The sequence below is a fragment of the Pelodiscus sinensis genome, chromosome 17 (genome assembly GCF_049634645.1).
Source record: "Pelodiscus sinensis isolate JC-2024 chromosome 17, ASM4963464v1, whole genome shotgun sequence".
Classification (NCBI taxonomy): Eukaryota; Metazoa; Chordata; order Testudines; family Trionychidae; genus Pelodiscus; species Pelodiscus sinensis.
In genome coordinates this window covers 18,272,867-18,294,535 of record NC_134727.1, presented here as the reverse complement: position 1 = coordinate 18,294,535, position 21,669 = coordinate 18,272,867, and the positions used below count along the sequence as shown (strand labels likewise).

General features: G+C 41.8%; 1 protein-coding gene across 3 annotated transcripts in view; it reads right to left on the bottom strand.

The window, feature by feature from the left end:
* Window positions 1–21,669, bottom strand: part of ERGIC1 (endoplasmic reticulum-golgi intermediate compartment 1) — a 107,048-nt gene that overhangs the window by 2,195 nt on the left and 83,184 nt on the right. Inside the window, exons 7-9 of one of the 3 annotated variants that reach the window (XM_075900263.1) lie at window positions 18,626–18,686; window positions 18,067–18,167; window positions 12,391–12,527 (exon numbers count right to left, since the gene is read on the bottom strand). In XM_075900263.1, the coding sequence (XP_075756378.1) occupies window positions 12,391–12,527; window positions 18,067–18,167; window positions 18,626–18,686 (299 nt within the window). The remainder of the gene's footprint in view (window positions 1–12,390; window positions 12,528–18,066; window positions 18,168–18,625; window positions 18,687–21,669) is intronic. The other 2 variants (XM_075900262.1, XM_075900264.1) reach the window with 2 other exon arrangements.

The window sequence follows — 21,669 nt, the reverse complement described above, 5'->3', positions numbered from 1 at the left end:
ATACTATGAGCCCATTCTCTCTGCCAGCTCTACTCAAGCATGAAGCCACCAAGTTAAGCACAATGCCACTTATGTGGTGTGTGTTTATAAGAATCCCTTTCTCCCCAATATCACAAATACAACTGGATTTTCCTCTGTTGTGTACCTTGACCCCACTTTGTCTGAACCCCCTACTTTTGTTATCTACTTGAGTAAGTACCCTGCCCCTTCATACTTCAGGCCCATGCATGTACCAGATTGAAACAATTTTAAATGGTCTATTTTAATCCAGTAGCAACCCCAGAAATATTCCAACGATTCATCACAGTGCTGACATCAGGGCACATCAGTCATTACTTTTGAAGTATGCATCTACTATGCAGGAGAGCTCCAAAACAGGACCTCACTCTTCCCCAGCCCTACTCACTAAGGCTGTGTCCAGACTCCATGCCTCCGTCGACGGAGGCATGTAGATTAGCCAGCTCGGAAGAGGGAAATGAAGCCGCGATTAAAATAATCGCGGCTTCATTTAAATTTAAATGGCTGCCCCGATCTGCCGATCAGCTGTTTGTCGGCAGATCGGGAGAGTCTGGACGCGATGCCCCGACAAAGAAGCCTTTCTTCATCGACACAGGTAAGCCTCGTGAAACCAGGTTTACCTGTGTCGATGAAGAAAAGCTTCTTTGTCGGGGCATCGCGTCCAGACTCTCTCGATCTGCCGACAAACAGCTGATCGGCAGATCGGGGCAGCCATTTAAATTTAAATGAAGCCGCGATTATTTTAATCGCGGCTTCATTTCCCTCTTCCGAGCTGGCTAATCTACATGCCTCCGTCGACGGAGGCATGGAGTCTGGACACAGCCTTAGGCTACGTCTACACTGGCCCCTTTTCCGAAAGGGGCATGCTAATTTTCAACTTCAGAATAGGGAAATCCGCAGGGGATTTAAATATCCCCCGCGGGATTTAAATAAAGATGTCCGCCGCTTTTTTCCGGCTTGGGGAAAAGCCGGAAAAAGCGTCTAGACTGGCTCGATCCTCCGGAATAAAGCCCTATTCCGGAGGATCTCTTATTCCTACTTCTCAAGCAGGAAAAAAGCGGCGGACATCTTTATTTAAATCCCCCGCGGATTTCCCTATTCTGAAGTTGAAAATTAGCATGCCCCTTTTGGAAAGGGGGCCAGTGTAGACGTAACCTAAAAGTTTGACAGCAAAATTCTCTAACATTCCTTCCCCTTCAAGCTCTGTAACCATTGTGCTAAGCACACTCTAACCTCACAGAGCTCACAGCCTTTTCTGGCATGAGGCTGAGCAGGACTTTCTTTGCAACTCCTCCTCACACTTGTTGAGGGCCACTGTAGTGCCCAGCACCAGAACAGATGGAGACTACCTTTTCTATGCTCGCGGTGCTCCCTCTGCTGGTGTTCAGGAAGCTCCTATACTGGAACAGGATACTAAACTCCGAGAGGCTCTGGGAGACAGACCCATAGTCTCCTATAGACAACCACCTAACCTCAAGATGATTCTTACCAACAACCACAGGACATACCACACTAATACCAACCCTGGTACCTTCCCTTCCAACAAACCCCGTTGCCAGCTTTGTCCACATATTCACTCTGCTGATACCATTATTAGACCTAACCAAGTGAGTTATAAGATCAAGAACACATATTCCTGCACATCCAGAAATATAATTTATGCTATCATGTGCCAAAAGTGTCCGTCTGCTATGTACATTGGACAGATGTCTCAGACACTTCGCCAAAGGATCAATGCCCACAAAACAGATAGACAGGATCACAAAGAAAAAACAGTTTCTTGCCATTTCAACCAGAAAGGACATTATCTCAACGACTTGATTACCTGCATCCTGCTTCAAAGACCTTTTCAGACCACACTTGAAAGAGAATCCTCTGAACTGTCATTCATGCTTAAATTCGACACTTTACACTTAGGTTTAAACAAAGACATTAATTATCTTACCCATTACAAAGATAGCTTCCCCAATTATCACCTCTAATATCATTAGCTCACAGACATTTACCTCCCCACCCCGCATCCCCCTTCTGTTCTGAAATTTGATTTGTCCTTTTCACGTGTGTTCATTTTTTTAAATTGTATCCTTTGGTATATATGGTTGCGACAATTTTCTTCCTCTATTTGATCTGAGGAAGTGGGTCTGGCCCACGAAAGTTCATCACCTAATAAACCATCTTGTTAGTCTTGAAAGTGCTACATAGTCCTGTTTTTTGTTCCAGTTACACCAGACTAACATGGCTACAGTTCTATCACTATCCTTACTCAGGAGGGCAGAGGAGTAAAGTGAGGGCAGGAGCAGAGGTGGAATGTGACAGAAGGTAACAATATGGGGAAGTCTGGGGCCATACCAGAGGGAAGAATCAGAAGAATCTGTAATTACTAGACAACTTTCTTCTCTACAACCTGGGATTCCAGAGTCCTAATAACAGCAAACACCGGTAAACCCCCTAATACAGTATGTGTGTTACCCACTTTAGTAGCTGGTCCACACAGCAACAGCAGGCCATAATCCTGTCACTTAATTAGCTTGTAGAGGTCTGTACCAATGGTTCCCAATTGTCCTGATGACTCATAATGGTTTGAGGATCAATATGGTTCTACAGGTTTTTTCCCAGATTGCTTTTTTAAAAACTTTTAAAATTACATTAAAAAAACTATTTTAAAAGAACACTTAAGTTTCATAGTCACATGCTCAAAAGTTAGGAAACAACAGCATTAAGGTTGTGCACACAATCTTAAGTTCAACCCCATCATCCGCATATAGATGAAAATTGATAAACTCTTTAATTACATAATCATACACTATTTTTCACATGAGACTTCTATTTCATTTGTGCATAGGATGGATGGTGCTCCAGGAATCAATCAGATCTGTCTAGTGAATGAGCGGTTGTCCTTGAGTGCTTCATTTATTACAAAATTTGCTGGTTTTGGTGATTGAAAAGGGGATTATGAGAAAAACAAAGTGGCAAATTTTATGGTTAATAAAATCAAATGCTACCTTGGAGAAATAGATTCTTACCCTTGTGTCTATCACAGAGTTCATATGTGATATTGGGCAAGTCACAACCAAACTTTTCACAGGGGGGCCAACTAGCTTTGTGTCCCTTCTTTTCTGAGTGCCCACCATTTGGGGCCTGATGAGTAGAAGTGCTGAGTGGTCACAGCTGTGGCTAAAATCAATAGGAGCTGTTTTGTGAACATCTAAAACATTAAATACTCTGAAAGTTCAGACCTTACATGTCTTTAGGGGGAGGGATAACTCAGTGGTTTGAGCATTGGCTTGCTTAAACCCAGGGTTGTGAGTTCAATCCTTGAGGGGGCCATTTAGGGATCTAGGGCAAAATCTGTCAGGGATGGTACTTGGTCCTGCTATGAGGGCAGGGGACTGGACTTGACCTCTTAAGCTCCCCTCCAGTTCTATGAGATAGGTATATCTCCATATATTATTATACACAAAATTAGCAGACAAAAATGTTGGCCTTCATAGCTCTTTTGTATCAATATCTCTCCTTTATATTTCTTCAGTTCCCCACCTGTAAAATGGGGTTGATTTACCACAAAGGGGCAGTGAGGAGAACATTAAATTAGTATTGAATGCTTCACAAATATTATAGTGATGAGCACCACCAAGATGGACTGATTTTAATCAAGGAGATTTAAATCATGGTTTAAGGCACCCCCAAAAAGGGTTCTAAAAACTCAAATGGGAAATTGCTGAGCTATTATCTGTGGTTTGTAACCTATCCTTTAAATCGGCTTCCGTACCTAATGACTGGAAGGTAGCCAATGTGACACCAATATTTAAAAAGGGCTGAAGAGGCGATCCTGGCAATTACAGACCAGTAAGTCTAACTTTAGTACCGGGCAAATTAGTCGAAACAATAATAAAGAATAAAATTGTGAAGCATGTAGAAGAACATAATTTGTTGGACAAAAGTCAACATGGTTTCTGTAAAGGGAAATCCTGTCTTACTAATCTGTTAGAGTTCTTTGAAGGGGTTAACAAACATGTGGGCAAGGGGGATCCAGTAGATATAGTATACTTGGATTTTCAGAAAGCCTTTGACAGGGTCCCTCACCAAAGGCTCTTGTTTAAATTACATGGCCATGGGATAAGAGGGAAGGTCCTTTCTTGGATTGAGAACTGGTTAAAAGACAGGAAACAAAGGGTAGGAATAAATGGTACATTTTCAGATTGGAGAGGGGTAACTAGTGGTGTACCCCAAGGGTCAGTCCTGGGACCAATCCTTTTCAACTTATTCATAAATGATCTGGAGAAAGGGGTAAGAAAGTGAGGTAGTAAAGTTTGCAGATGATACAAAACTGTTTAGGATAGTCAAGACAGAAGCAGACTGTGAGGGACTCCAAGAAGATCTCACCAAACTGAGTGATTGGGCAACAAAATGGCAAATGAAATTTAATGTGGATAAGTGTAAAGTAATGCACATCGGGGAAAAATAACCCCAACTATACGTACAGTATGATGGGGACTAATTTGGCTACGACAAATCAGGAAAGAGATCTTGGAGTTATCGTGGACAGTTCTCTGAAAACTTCCACACAGTGTGCAGGGGTGGTCAAAAAGGCAAATAGGATGCTAGGAATTATTAGGAAAGGGAAAGAAAATAAGACCCAGAATATCTTACTGCCCCTGTATAAAACTATGGTATGCCCACATCTTGAATACTGTGTACAGATGTGGTCTCCTCACCTCAAAAAAGATATTTTGGCCTTGGAAAGGGTTCAGAAAAGGGCAACTAAAATGATTAGGGGTTTGGAACGGGTCCCATATGAGGAGCGGTTAAAGCGACTGGGACTCTTCAGTTTAGAAAAGAGGAGACTGAGGGGGGATATGATAGAGGTATATAAAATCATGAGTGGTGTGGAGAGGTCCAATAAAGAAAAGTTATTTATTAGTTCCCTAAATAGAAGAACTAGAGGACACCAAATGAAATTAATGTGGAGCAGGTTTAAAACTAATAAAAGAAAGTTCTTCTTCACACAGTGTAGTCAACCTGTGGAACTCCTTGCTAGAGGAGGCTGTGAAGGCTAGGACTATAATAGAGTTTAAAGAGAAGCTAGATAATTTCATGGAGGTTAGGTCCATAAAAGGCTATTAGCCAGGGGATAAAATGGTGTCCTTGGCCTCTGTCTGTCAGAGGCTGGAGAGGGATGGCAGGAGACAAATCACTTGATCATTGTCTTTGGTCCACCCTCTCTGGGGCACTTGGTGCTGGCCACTGTCTGTAGACAGGATACTGGGCTAGATGGACCTTTGGTCTGACCCAGTACGGCCGTTCTTATGTTCTTATAAAGTTGCTACTTTGATTCTATGAATGAAACGGAAAACAAAATTTTGGATGAATTTTTTGCACAAGCTATATTCTCACCAGGATCGCCTCTTTCACCGGTTGAAAATGAAGATTGGATTACTTTCATGCAAAAATTAAGAGCATCTTACAAAATGCCATCCAGGTACACACTTTCTAACAAACTTTTGGAAGCTGAATATAAATGTGTTGATACTCTTATAAAAACAAAAATTGCTGAAGCCTCTTCTCTTGCACTTCAGTGTGATGCCTGGGGCAACTGAAGAAATGAATCTGTTATAAATTTTCTTATATCAACACCGCAACCAGTGTTTTACAAGACAGTGGCAACCGATGTTGAACGCCATACTGCTGAGTATATGGTATTCTGTATGGAAGAAATAATGACAGAAATAGGCACTGAAAAATTTGGTGACATTGTCACTGATAATGCTGCAGCAATGGTGAAATCCTTATCAATGTTTAACGAAAAATACAATCACATTGCTACATTGTACACTTGTGCTGCTCATACACTAAATTTGTTAACTGGTAACATCAGTAACTTAAAATCTGTTCAAGAAACTGAAGCAACCTGTAAAACTATTGTGACAGAAATTAACAAACTGCAAGTTTTACGAGCTCATTTTTACTGCATTTCAAAAAGAGAAAAATCAAACTTGTGCACTTAAATTGCCAGTTAAAACTAGGTGGGGCTCCATTTTATATTGTTGAAAAGCTTATTGAAATAAAAAAATGTCTTAAAATGCCTTGCTGTCCATGAAGATTTACAGACTAAACTGAGCAAACGTACCAGGAATTCAATCCTGGATGAAGATGTATTTTGGGTATGGGTCCAAAAACTGCATGCGCTGATAAGTCCTGTTGTTAAATGGATTACGCTGCTTGAATCTGACCAGCCAAAAATGAGCAAAGTTCTTGAATGTTTTAGGGAATTAAGTGATCATTTTGATAGGCTACTTCCTGAAAGTCCACTTAAACAAGAAAATCAGGATGTGATGAAAAGTTTTGAAAAAAGAAAAGATATGGCTCTAAAAGACATTCACTATGATGCAAATATTCTAGATCCAAAATTCAATGGTGAGTGCGCCTTACTAGAAATTAACAAATACAAAGAACTGAATTCATCAATAAATTAGTCACAAGAACGTATGGCACTAATTACTCAGCAAAAGTCATTGCAGAGCTTGCAGATCATCGTGCCAAATAAGTTTTTTTTGGAAATCATATGTAACAAAATCAGCTGGCTCAGTAGATGCAGTAACATGGCCGTAAGGTATTTGCTATGAATCAAAATTAGGGAAAGCAGCGATCAACATATTGAATATGCCACGAACATCGGCAGCAACTGAAAAGTTTCAGTACTTACAGTATCATTCATAATGCAAAAAGAAACAAGTTAACACAAGAAAGGGCAGGCAAGCTGACATTCATAGCCCATAACATAAAGCTTCTTAAAAACCCAAAAGATGCGCCAATGAAATCCCCAAGAGAAAAAAGGAAACAGAACCAGAGAAATGAGGAAGAAGAAATTGATGATGCTGAAGAGAAAGAAGAAGAAGTCGAAGTCGAAGAAGAGGATATGTCTGAGGAAGAAGAGGAGATAGAAATATATGGGTCAGATTCGGAAAGTGCAGATTCTGATTAGACTAGTAATTTAAACCTCTGTCTTTTTTTCTTTACTTTCCCGAATTTTCATTTTAACAATTGGAAACTTTCATGATTCTTGAAGTTTTATTAAAGAAAGACATTATTATAAATAGTAAAATTCTTTAAAAACTATTTAACAAGTATTTAAGAGAAAATTCTCAAAAATTCACGCATTTGAGAATATTCTCAAGAACATTCTCGAGAATATTCTCTGAAAGTTTATTCCCGACCATTTAATATCACTACTTGTTTCAAACTGCAGATGCCTGGCTCAGGGCCACCACTACATAAAGCACAGAACAAAAACAATCCTATCTATCTTGTGCCTGTGTTTGCACATGTTAAGTCTGCTGAGAAACAGAAATTGAAGACCCAGATTTTTCAATAATCAAGAACTTGTTAAACTGGACAGATTAAAAGCATTCATTCATTTTTATGAGACTATAAGTGCAGATGCAGCATGTTTGTGATAAGATTTAATTGTAAGCTATTTTTAAATGAGAAATTATATTGATTTTTAAAATAAAAAAATCAAATTTAAAATAAAATCTGATTTTTATTTTTTTAAATCATTGATTTTTTAAAAAATCTACTCTTAGCACCAAAGAAAAGCCCTTAAGAAAATTAATAATTCTGTATTCTATAATGCACATACACAAGAGGTCCAAATTAAAGTTGCTAAAGTTTCTAACTTTTGTGTGTTTGCCATTGGAACCTTAATATTCTTTTAATGTAGTCTTTTTGTATGTCATTCAGAGTGCTAGGTTTAAATTGTATGCCAGAAATAAGGCATGGATCGGACACTGAATGATGGGGGGGAAAAAAAGAAATACTGAATAGATCCCCCCCATTAGACCCCACTGTCACTCTGGACAAAGAATGAGGCAGTGAAAATAGTATGTGATCATGTAACAAAAGGCTGTATAATGCAGATGTACAAGGGGTCCAAATTAAAGTTGCTAACTTTTGTGTACTTGCCTTTGCAACCTTAATATTCTTTTACTGTAGTCCTTTTGTATGTAATTCAGAGTGCAGCCTGGGATGGCTCATTGAATGATAGTTACTTTTGGGACTGGTGAAAGGGGAACAAATGATACTTGTTGGGTTTTCCTCAGGAGGAGGAGAATGTGAACATGTGTTAGATCCTAGACATAGATAGGAAAATGGAATATGATTATTTAAAACTTCAGGGCAAAGGGTCAGCAGTAATAGGGAAGTTAGGTGTACAACTTCCTTTGGGAGCCAAACATAATTTAGATTTATCGCACCATATCCTATTTGCCAGTGAACAAATCCCACTCATACACCACACAGATGAGCAGCAGCTAAGTTAGGTAGGGAATGTTACAGTAATGGACTAACCAGTTCTAATGATAGAACAATGAGAGGGGGCAGCAGGGAAGAAATCACTCATTTATAAACATAACCAATTATATTTGTGACCCATGAGCTCAGTGAGATGCCTCAGTGATGGTGGGACTGAGTGATGTGTTTCTTGCAGCGCAGCTGGCAATTGGGCAGATGAAAGCTTTATAAACCAAAGCACCTGTCTGATGCTTACTTGATATTTTTGTGAAGCGAGTAGGCTCTCCCTACTCTGTCCCCTTCCCCTGCCACCCCTCTGAATGTGACGCATGGTGACTTTTCAAGGGAAGTGACAGCTGAAAAGGTGGGCTATTTCAGTCTCTGGGGGATCAGCTGACAGGAGTTTTTTACACCACAAAACACGCTTTTAGAGTTTGCATCAGACGGTAGGAAAATCTGACTTTAGTGCAGCAACACAAGGTGGAAAAAACGAACAGAAAAATACATATTTATCTGCACAGCTCTGTACTGCTGAGTGCTTATGACTCATGCACACCTGGCATTCGGTTGGACTCTGCCTCCCAACGCACACAGCTTTCAAGTTTGCTGTGAACAACAAAAGAGGTGAAATACAAGTTCTTTCTCTGGGTCAATACACAGGTGATTCTATATAATTTATTTGTCAGACAGTCCATCTGTGAGTTTCTAATGTGCTAAGATTCCCACAGAATGGGATTTATGGGAAGCAGGCACCACAGTTATTTATTTGTGTAGTCCCATGGGTGAAAAGGATCTTTATAGATAAAATGTCCAATAGCTGCCTTAAGGAAGTATTTTCACCTCTCTCATCAAGGGGTAGTACAAATAAAACGAGGGGAGTAAGGAGACAACAGTGAGAGATCATGTGACAACAGAGGCAGCACAGTAGAGTTTTAACACGTATGATTAAGGGATGAAGATTACAGTACACTTGGTGGTGGACGATGGACTGAAAAAAGCAAGTGTATTAGGAAGAGAGCAAAGCTGCATGGTTATAATGAGGGGAAGATGAAAGGGCAATGGCAATATGGCTCTCTCTTCCCAAAGTGAAATACCATACAGAGGATCTTCAGGGTTACTTCGTGATCAGATTTTAAGAGCAGAAGGGGCAATTATAATCATGTATTCTGACCTACTTCATGAAACAGGCCATACATTTGCACTCAGTAATCCCAGCCCTGAGCTCAATAACTTGTTGTTGAGCTAGTGCGTATGTATTTAAAATCAAATCTGGGTGTTTTTCTAAGAGTTCACATGACAGGGAGTCCACCAAACTCCTCAACAAGTTGTCCTGATGTTTCATTGCTGTCAGTGCTAAAAATTTGCACCTTATTTCCAGTTTGAACTTTTCCAGCTTCAACTTCCAGCCATTGGATCTTGTTGTGCTTTTGCATGTTAGAATGGAGAACTCAGACATCCTCTGTTTATCCACAGAACAAATATGGTGCAGACAACAGCAGACAATAGCAAATATGGTGCAGACAACAGCAGACAAATATGGTGCAGACAAAAGTCCACTGGATCTATATTACATAGCCCCAACACTTCTTTCTGACTGGACCCCCCTACTACTTCCTAACATGCAACTGGCAGACACCATCCTCCTTAACACCCACTATTCAACATCTTCATCGTTTACCCAAGACACCCATATTTAGGGTTCCCACAGACTCAGAAATTAAAATTTCAGCTGCCTTTCTAATAATAAACAGGTTTATATTTATGACCCTGTTAAAGCCTCTCTCAGCCCAACAGGGTGTTTTCCCAGCTACACCTCCAAGAACGTATTTCAGAACTGCAGTGTTTGTGTGACGATTGTGTGGGCACAGTCTAGGAAATAGGCTGCTCAATAAGGAACAGCAGGTGCTCCCTCCACAGCCCCCTTATGTGGTTTTTAACCAAGCATCTGCTGCATAGCAAGAGCCGACAAGTCTCTGAAGCCTGCCCACTCAATAACTCCAGCTGCTACAAGCAAATAATCTGCTGGATCAGAATGCTGTGGCCTCGGCACAGTAGTGACGATGAGCCAGTCTCTGGGGCAATCATGATGCAGAAGAGCAGGCTGGTAATACTATTAGGAAGAGTTAAAATAATGGGAATGACGACAGATTTGCGTGTCATTGAGATAGGACAAGAAAGCTGAGGACCAAGGCATCTCAATCTCCAGCAGTCCTGATCCTTTTACAAAGCTTCCCCACACCTGCATCAGGAAAACCTAAGGAGCCAGCACAAACATACGCAAGGGCTCAAACCAAAACATAGAGTACTCCGCCTAGATAAACATAAAGAGGACATGGCCATCAGCTACATCCTGGCCAGAGGATGGGTATGGCATGGCAGGTAAATACAAGAAATCTGACACACAATTTACATCAGTCACCCTCAAGTGACAGGACTAAAGCTGCCATGGATGTAGTGTTACCCACAGGTCTCATATAACACATTTTAAACATAGAATAGCCCCAATGGAGCCACCTAAACCCACAACAAAACGTGCAATCAAACCCTAGGTATTAAGCAAAGAGTAAAAATAAATCTATTGCTGGGCAAGTCAACAGTTATCTGATTATCACAACAGCACAGAAAGAACAGTTGAGATGGGCAGAGCTGTGATCTATAACCTGGGAGCTAATATGGTGGTAATCAGGGGAGGCAAGAGAAACATTGGAATATTCTCCCCACAAACTACTTATACAATTTTGAAACAGGGTTTTTTGTTTGTTTTAACACCAATGCGACAACCATGAGTTGGCCTGTTAGCAACAAGAAAATAGACATGATAGTAAACAGCAGTGCAGGATACTGAAGTATGGACTGGTCCCAGGTTCCAAACTATGCTGAACTACCTCTCCGAAAAAGAAAAGACCATGGGATCATAGCTGGGGAAGGAGAAGAACAGCAAGAAGCATTAGCAGCCAGGTCAGTAAGCCCTAAAGTTTTAGCCTACTGATCACACTGAGACCAGGCAGACATGTTAATTGAAGAAGGGCCCAAATCTCAATCCTTCTGCCTTAGTTTTTCGATCTATTTCTAAACTGAATGAATGAAATGTAATGTTTATTGAGAACTCCACAAACCTAATCTCCTAGGGACAGAGTACAGCACAACTGATAAAGCACCATTCAGGTTTACAAGTCAAATGTTCAAATCCCAGTTCCACAGAGTTTATCAAACACATGGAGCTTCCATGTCCCTTCATGAAATGCTACACATTTTGTTGAGTAGCCCAGGTGTACAACATGATGGGCCCTGTTGTCTGTACATGCCAGGTCCCATTATTAGAGAGGTCTACTGCAATCTGCTCTTATTGTACATTGGTTAGGTTTTTGCCCGCATGTTTCATATTGCTAGTGTGCCTCCCTTCTCTCCCAACCCAATGGGCAAAGCGCATGGGTACCCACTTATAGGGATTTAAATTTAGTTTAATCAACTAATTGACTAGTTGATGGATTTTCCATCAACTAGTTAATGGATTTTCCATCAGGAGCTAACCCCACCCTGGCACTGCCTTTTAAATATATTAAGAGCTTGTAGGCTCTTAATACATTTAAAAGGCTAAAGCGCAGCAGGAGGGACCCCGCTGCCCTCCTGCCCCCTGTGGAGACAGTGCTGGGGGGTACCAGCTTGTAAGATGGCTCCCCTCCCCCTTGCTGCCTCTGATAGAGGCAGCGGCTAGTTGAGGGACTAGTCAACTAGTTGCTTACACCTCTACCCCCTTATACAGCATATTTGCCTTTCTTTTATACCCAAGAGGTTAAATCAAACCATCAAAGCTTGAGCCTTTCTTACCAGATGCTCCCCTTTTCCTCCAATCTTGATACTGGCTAAGGCAGAGAAGGAGCTCAGCTTTGCTCTCAGTTCATGTCCTAGCACTCTGTTGCAGGAACTCAGTTCATCTGAGGAAGTGGGTTGGTGCCCACAATACCATCTACATGTTTTGTTAATCTCTAAGGTGCTGCAGGACCATTTGTTGTTTTTCTAAGTTCCCTGAATGGGCAAGGAGAGCAGGGGAAAAGCAGGAGAGGCCAAGGAAGAGTCACAGACCTAAAGTAACTCACCGATGTGATAAACCTGTACAAAGGTTGCCGCCTCTCTGTATATTTCACTGTGATGGGGCTCAGATCATAGCGAAACCAGATAGCAGGGATAATGCGGCCAGTGTGACTATAGGCAACATATTCCTGGAAAAAAGAATGGGGAGAGACAAAGGCAGAAAGCATGAACAATTTTATTTCAAAGAAGCTGATCTCAGAACTGATTTCTTTCACACTGGGGTGCTCCTCATTCTACTGTTACTTATTGGGGAAAATTCAACATAGTATCAGGAGACCATAATTACCCATAATGATTGTACTAAAAAAGTAACATGCTCATTTCTGAATGACTATACTCAACAATACTCACAGCCTGGTGATACGGTATGGAACACCAAATGCCACTTGGTGTGATCCTAATCATGCCCGCTGCAGTCAATGAAAAGGGCAGTTTTGGATCAGCTCCACATGGATACATGGATTTTCCAAGTTGTTGTACATACAGTAGGGAGGTAAAATTCCGTTTAATTTGTTAACCAGTGAAACGTTGCGTTTCACCAGCTAACTGATTCAATAGGTGTGGGCAGGAGGGCCACTCCAGCCTGGCTGCTTCCTGCTTGCTCCCAGCATGTGTGGGGCCGGCAGAGATGGCGATTGAGTGGGAGGCTAGAGCAGCCCTGCACGTGCAGCAGGCCATTGGCGGGGGCCTGCTCCCTGGGTATTGGTTAAGCATTACCTGGTAAGCATCACCTCATTAAGAGTGATGCTTCCTGGTCAGCCAGTTAACTGTTAACATCCCTAACATAGTTCTAGCACTATCATAACTAAACTGCAGCTAACCCACTGGTTAGTTAAGCAATACAAAGGGAATCTGATTTACACCAGCTTGTCTGCCTGCCCCATGCATTCACAACAACAAAGCATTTCCTGTGTCTGAGGCCCCATTCACCAAACAGTTAACACTTTTTGCCTGTCCAATGCAAATGGGACAAAGCTGTGTTTAAACCAAATTAAAAAACTTGCTCTAGGCAAGTTAGGGACCAATGTATCAGAGAATTTGCAAACACCATTTAAAATCTGTTTGGTAGAGACACTCTAAGATCCACTCTGGACAGCATCCTTTAATTCGCTTCCTCTAGAGGAGGTACATGTGAAGTATCAGCCAAAGAACAGCTCTCCAACAAGATACAGATCATCCACAATTACGGAGAAAGCAGCACCGTGAAAGGGAGTTCTAAAACTGTCAGACACATAGATGAACATAATTTGTTGGGGGAAGTCAACATGGATTCTGTAAAAGGAAATCATGCCTTACTAATCTACTGTTTTTTTTTTTTAAGGGGTCAACAAAAGTGGACAAGGGAAATCCAGTGGATATAGTGTACAGGCAGTCCCCGGGTTACGTACAAGATAGGGACTGTAGGTTTGTTCTTAAGTTGAATTTGTATGTAAGTCGGAACTGGTACATATTGTAGGGGAAACTCTAGCCAAACATTTCTCCAGAGCTCAGTTTTATTCTCCCACACCTCACTTCCCTCAGTCCTTTATTCTCAAGCTGAGGTGTCTGCTGAGAAAAGCCGCTGCACGTCTCCCTGGTCTGCTGGGAGGGGTGCTAGCTTTGTGTCTCCCTGGTCTGCTGGGGGGAAGCAGCTAGTGGGGTTGCCTCACCCTGTTTGTAAGTAGGGATCTGATGTAAGTCGGATCCATGTAACCCGGGGACTGCCTGTACTTAGATTTCCAGAAAGCCTTTAACAAGGCCCCCTCACTAAAGGTTCTTATAGAATCATAGAATACTAGGACTGGAAGGGACCTCGAGAGGTCATCGAGTCCAGTCCCCTTCCCTCATGGCAGGACCAAATACTGTCTAGACCATCCCTGATAGACATTTATCTAACCTACTCTTAAATATCTCCAGAGATGGGGATTCCACAACCTCCCTGGGCAATTTATTCCAGTGTTTGACTACCCTGACAGTTAGGAACTTTTTCCTAATGTCCAACCTAAACCTCCCTTGCTGCAGTTTAAGCCCACTGCTTCTTGTTCTATCCTCAGAGGCCAAGATGAACAAGTTTTCTCCCTCCTCTTTACGACACCCTTTTAGATACCTGAAAACTGCTATCATGTCCCCCTCAATCTTCTCTTTTCTAAGCTAAACAAACCCAATTCTTTCAGCCTTCCTTCATAGGTCATGTTCTCTAGACCTTTAATCATTCTTGTTGCTCTTCTCTGGATCCTCTCCAATTTCTCCATGTCTTTCTTGAAATGCGGTGCCCAGAACTGGACACAATACTCCATCTGAGGCCTAACCAGCGCAGAGTAGAGCGGAAGAATGACTTCTCGTGTCTCGCTCACAACACACCTGTTAATGCATCCCAGAATCATGTTTGCTTTTTTTGCAACATCATCACACTGCTGACTCATATTCAGCTTGTGGTCCACTATAACCCCTAGATCCCTTTCTGCCGTACTCCTTCCTAGACAGTCACTTCCCATTCTGTGTGTGTGAAACTGATTGTTCCTTCCTAAGTGAAGCACTTGGCATTTGTCTTTATTAAACTTCAGCCTTCTCTCAAGTGAAGTATGTTGTCATGGGATAAGAGGCAAGGTCCTCTCATGGACTGATAACTGGTTAAAAGACAGGAAACAAAGGGTAAGAATAAATAATAAGTTTTCAGAATAGAGAGAGGTGTTCCCCCAAAGGTCTGTCCTGGGACCAATCCTACTGAACCTATTTATAAATGATCTGGAAAAGGGATAAACAGTGAGGTGGCAAAATCTGCAGATGTTACTAAACTGCTCAAGATAGTTAAGAACAAAGTAGACTGTGAAGAGCACCAAAACAATCTCACCAAACTAAGTGAGTGGGCAACAAAATTGCAAATTAAATTTATTGTAAAGTAATGCACATTGGAAAAAATAATCCCAACTATACATACAATATGATGGGGACTAATTTAGCTACAACTACTCAAGAGGAAGATCTTGGAGTCATTGTGGATAGTTCTCTGAAAATATCCACTCAGTTTGCAGCAGCAGTCAAAACAGAACATTAGGAATCATTAAAGAAGGAATAGAGAATAAGACAGAGAATAACTTATTGTCTCCATATAAAACCATGGTACACCCACATCCTGAATACTGCGTGTAGATGTGGTCACTTTATCTCAAAAAAGATATATTGGCATTGGGAAAGATTCAGAGAAGGGCAACAAAAATTATTAAGGGTTTGGAATGAGTCTGTGAGTGAGTGAGTGAGTGAGTGAGTGAGTGAGTGAGTGAGAGAGAGAGAGATTAAAAAGAATGGGATTTTTCAGCTTAGAACATGAGGAGACTAAGGGGGGGGGAGGGAGGTATGATAGAGATCTATAAAATCATAACTGATGTGAAAAAGTGAATAAAGAAAAGTTATTTACTTGTTCCCATAACATAAGAACTAGAAGTCACCCAATGAAATTAATAGATAGCAGGTTTAAAAACAAACAAAAGGATTTTTTTTTTCATGCAGCACACAGTCAACTTATGGAGCTCCTTGCCAGAGGAGGTTCTGAAGACTAGGAATTTATCAGGGTTTAAAAAAGAGCTAAATACATTAATGGAGGTTAGGTCCATCAATGGCTACTAGCCAGGATGGGTAGGAATGGTGTCCCTAGCCTCTATTTGTCTGGAAATGGATAACAGGAGAGGGATCACATGATGATTAGCTATTGTGTTCACTCCCTCTGGGACATCTGGCATTGGCCACTGTCAGCAGACAGGATACTGGGCTAGATGGACCTTTGGGCTGACCCAGTATGGTCTTTCTTATGTTCTTAAAACCTGATTTGCAAATACATCTTAGTCCTACCAGGTCTCAAAGGCGACATTTAGTTGTTTTGCTGTATAATACTTAAACTGTGCTCTCAACATTCGTTGACAAATAAACAAATCATGGAGAATTACCTTTGGGATACAGCAATCTTTTGAGAAAAACCTGAGCATGCCCTGAACATTCCAGCTCTGATCTCAGCAAATACCCCTTCCCTATACCTGTGATATGCGCGCCAGTTTTGGCTGATTGACCCAACTCTTCAGGAGGTAGGGACAAGAACCCTAGAGAGATGGATGAAAGATTAACAAAGGGGTGTCCACGAGTACAACACGAAAAGGAGGATTTCTTCTTAGCAAAGCAAGAGGCAACCAACTGAAGCAGCACTATTGAACCCACAGGGATTTTTTTTCTCCCTTTTGAAACCTCTTAGAGGACTGAGCTTCAATAGTCAGAACAGAAGAGGATCTACCAGCATGTTTTAAGTGCTCCTAGCGAAACAGGTTGGTTGATGACAGAACAGTGCAGGTGTCTCTGGGTGGAGAGTAAACAGAAGATCTAGGAGATAATGTGGGAGAGGAGAAACACAGTCCACACTCATCTCCGTCATAGTAGAGAATCGCCTCATGCTAGGGCATCTAGGCCAGATTATTCCAAAGACTTCCTTTCGATTCCTGCTTCCCTCTTAACAGTATGGGAGTCGAGAGCAGAAGCAGTAATCAGAGACCTTTTTTAAATGCACAGAAAATGCAAATGAAGCTCCACTGGCCTGCACTCTGGTTTTGACAGTTTTGACAGAACTGACATCATTTTTTCTTTCCTTACTGCTGCCCTCACCAACAGCCCTGATGATTCAATCTTGGCAGAGGGCCCCAATTGCAATCCTGCTCACAGAAGTATCAAGAGCATTTTCCTAATTAATTTCAAAACTTGTGTTGCAAGATAGTCTTATCAGAACAGTGACTGTGACATTAAACAGAAAGAATACATTCTTTCTAAGGAAAGAACACCATCCAATCCCTCAGGACACCCTGTACAGAACAACCAGAAAGCACAGGAGACTATTGCTCTTGGCACAGCTTCTGAGAACACAATAAACGAGGGGATATTTTAGCAGAATAGCAACCGTGGGCTCTCAAGTAGGAAGGACACAATAAAATCTGCATGTGTCAGATCTGAAGGGAAGCAAGAGCCACTTGATGCACCACTGGCCCAATGCAATCAAGAATGTCCCACACAAACACACATACAGACACTAGGAGTAACAACCTTGCCCACCTTCGAGTGATTTGCAAAGGGCCATACCCCATGAACCACACATTTAGTTCACTATTTGTGTTAAAATCTTTTTTTTTTTTCAGAGTCCAAAGGCTCTTTAAAGGGAAAATAATTAGTCCCCAACCAATTCAGTCATTGGAATGGCACTGCCAGGATCCCACATGGTAAAAACAGGAGTACCAGGCAGTAAGTCTCCATGAAACCCCTTTAAGAAAGAACGGGGTGGGATCTAGAATTACTTCAGGGTGTGATGGTTTTCGATGCAACATATAGGGACTTGGGTCATATAAGAGAGTCAGCTGCAAGGCAACAATTCTCCAGACAAAGGATAATTAACACCAGTCACTAAGAAAAAGTCTCATGCTACTATAAAGTAGCTGCTGCTAAAGTACAGAAGAGGTGATTGCAAGAGTCCTCACTCTAAAGCAATTCAGCGCCTCTCTCTTCCAGCAGGGGCTACTGCATACCTACCAAACACACATGAGCTATAACAGAACACAATAGCAATTCTATGGATGAGTTTTGTAAGTCAAGAGCTAGCCTTGAACTCATTGGGTTTTTCTTCCCCGGGGAAGGCTTTGTAATCGTCACATCTAGCCTTACCTTGTTTGCTACAGTATACTGGTATGAATACCGCTGTTTGCCATTCATATCTTCATACACAGTGGGGACTATCTTCAAGATATAATCGTGAGATGCAAGGGCTATGGATTAGAAAGGGAAAGACTATATTAGCCAGTGAAAAATTGTGTGCCCCTGAAGAAGTGTGAGAGCTCTTGACAGCTATTAGTAAAGGATGGGGTGATTCTGGTGGTAGCAATCACAAATGAGTAAGGACAAGAAGAGCAACAGACAGATGCAAATACCATAAGCTGCCTGTTCAGATTTGCTACAACCCAGCAAGTCCCTCTTGTAGCCAGTGATCATAATCAAGAGGCAGAGAATACAAAGTCTAGGATGCAAAAAAGGAGGTAGCTAAGGACCCTGTGGGCTAAGCCTTCCCTAGAGCCAGGAGTGGAAATGCAAATCCCATTCACTGATGCCTGTGTCCTTTTGCTTATCTGACCCCCTTATCAGTGTTGTATTAATATCCTGATTTTTATTTTGCCGTTGCCCATGATCAGCAGGCTGGCTAAGCCCTGAAAGCACAGATAATACATACGGTTTGAGCTGAGCTTGTCCGCTCCTCCCAGGGCATTGAAAGCTCCATGAATATTCTGGACCTGGAGAGTAAGAATACACATACAGGGGTTATATTCTATCCTGGGAGTGACACTTTGGTGTTTTTGGCTTTTACTTTTGTACCTCTGAAGGCTCCAGTCTGGCTCAGTCTAACCAAATGTAAAGTCTCAACTCAGAGGAAAAAGGTCCAAATTATTCTCAGTGACTATTACAAAGGTTGGCTCCAACTGGTGTAGTAAGATCAACCTTCAAAAGAGTTAATATTAATGTCCATTCTAAACTGCTTCAGTCCAGGGAGCACTCTTAGATTGGAGGTGACTGGTTGGAAAACACAAGTCAGTCTGACGTTTTGAGAAACAAAAAAACAGGACTATGTAGCACTTTAAAGACTAACAAGATGGTTTATTAGGTGATGAGCTTTCGTGGGCCAGACCCACTTCCTCAGTTTTGAGGTGAGTCTCCATGGCAAAGTATGATATCACCACACACCAGCCTGTGTTGGTAGGTGGTGTTCTCACCCCATAATTAGAATCAATCTCCCAGCTGGAGAATAAAGCTTGCACTAGCAAACTCTCATCATTTTATCACATGCAAATCAAATGTAGAGACCATAACCCGCTAGGAGTCACACTTCAAAGCTTCAGAGTAGAACATGGAGCTGCCTGCTCTCTACAGCTTTCACTCAGACACATCCCTAGAACACACAATACACAATATATCTTGGAGGGGGGGAAGGAGATGTGCCAGCAAGGTCATCCATTTAGCATTCCTTAGTAGCTGATTCCAGAACTGCAAACATGAGGCATTTCCAACTCTCTCACCAAAGATCAATTGGATTTTCCCATTACTTCCTGCTCCTCTCAGGTAGAGGCTAATGGAATTAGTTGAAAACAATAAGGACCAAAATCCAGTATAGAATGACTGCCTTGGGAAATTTTTGGGATGGTGAAAGCTTTACAGAGATCTTGCAGCTGTAGTCAGAGGGTTGCAGTGGTAACATATGCAGATATCCACTAGCTGGAAATTACTGAATATTTAAACCTCGTGAACAGATAAACAGTTTTGTTTGGAGGGAGAGTTGTGTCCTTCTAGCTGTCACTGCATTAACAAGTCACTGAACTAGTTTGAATTGGCTACCTAACAGCCATAAGCACTTGACTGCATAGGGCACATCCGCCTGATCCTACAGCATGTTTCCCTGATCACTATTCTACAGTAAGATAGCTTGGGAAAGAAACAAACTATTAAGTCAACCCATGGAACTCCTTGCCAGGGGGTGTTGTGAAGGCCAGGATTTTAATGGGGTTCAAAAAAGAATTAGATAAATTCATGGAGGTTAGGTCCATCAATGGCTATTAGCCAGGATGGGCAGGAATGATGTCCCTAGTCCCTATTTGTCAGAAGCTGGGAAAGGATCACAGGGGTGGCTCATTTGTTGATTACTTGTTCTGTTCATTCCCTCTAGGGCACCTGGCACTGGCCACAGTCGGAAGACATGATACTGGGCTAGATGGACCTTTGGTCTGACCCAGTATGGCTGTTCTTATACAAGATACCCTATCAATATCCTAGAAAAGAAAATTCTAGCACGGCAAATTCTTTGTTTCTCATCAAATTGAACTGGATGGACACATGTAAGATGACCAATATAATCAGGAGCACAAATAGGTTGTCTAGAATGCCTTCCAGAGTGCTGGTATCTCACAAAGCTTACACAGCGCTGAGCTGGATAGCAGCAGTACAGTAATTGGGCAGGCAGACCACATTCTGTTTTATAGCTTACACAAACCTTGAACATTAGATCATCTACAGAAGGTAGAATATTTGATTTGGCTACAGCCTTATTAACTCTAACCCTTCTTGATACAGGTGACAGCAGTCAAAATTCCACTAGGAAAGCCCTTTGAGACAGGCAGAAGGGATATTACTTTAAGGTCTCATCTGAAAGATGGCACCTGTTATGATAGAGCAAGCTCTTCCAATCACTCCTTCAGTATCAATGTTCAGTACAAGTCCTGGCAGGGAACATGAAGTCTCAATCATCAGCTCAGAGGGCAGAGTAGGTTAATAGGTGAATCCTAATGGAATCAGGTACTTTAAAGACAACACTGAATGCTTCCCTTCTCCAAAAGGAGCCACACACAAGTGACTACACAAAGGAATTAATAGTGAAGCAGAAGTATCCTCATATTGGGGGTACTTTGGAGGCAGCCTCCAAGCAGGAGTCTCCCTAATCATGGTGATCTCTACATAATCTAAAGAGGATTTATACGAGCTGCTGGCTGAACTACAAGTGATCCACCAGTGCAATCAAGCTCCACCACTGCAACATGGCAGCACAATGTATATTTCAATCAGACTTGCTTTTCAGAAGGCACAGCTACAATATTAGTAAAAATTGAGTGGTGGGTCCTTATCTGAACTGTGGTGATCATCTCTTTTAATGACAATTCAGCTGAAACAGTGCTAAAACTGATGGGACAAGGCCATGTACAACAGCACATAGTCAAGGCACAAACAACAGACTTGGGGAGACATTCCCCAAGTTTTCCAATGTCAGACACCCATAAGATCTAGGTATAATGTTTTTTGAGCTAGGGTTCCATAAGGCATAATTACAATGCCAACAACTGCCATTTAAATTATTTCATTCTTCTGTGTAAACAAAGAGTGAGGATCCCAGACCTGCACAGTTTACGGAGAAAAAGGTCACATTTTTGTGCCACAAGTAGAGGGTGCCTGAAAGATATCCCCTCCCTGAACCACATCCCAAACTGAGCAGGAGCTAAGTCCACGGAGCTTCACAATCATAGTTCGAACATCATCAACATTTACAGTGAGCAGTGTTTCATTTTGGTGACTCACATGGGCAGAGCTTATTTTGTGGGCACAGCTTGGGTGAGTATTACCACCATTTCCCACCCATCCTCCAATCTGGTCACCTATATCCAGATCACATTCAAATACCTCCCCCCCTCCCCACAAAATCTCCCTGGATACATCTTGTACTGCAGCTGGAAGCAT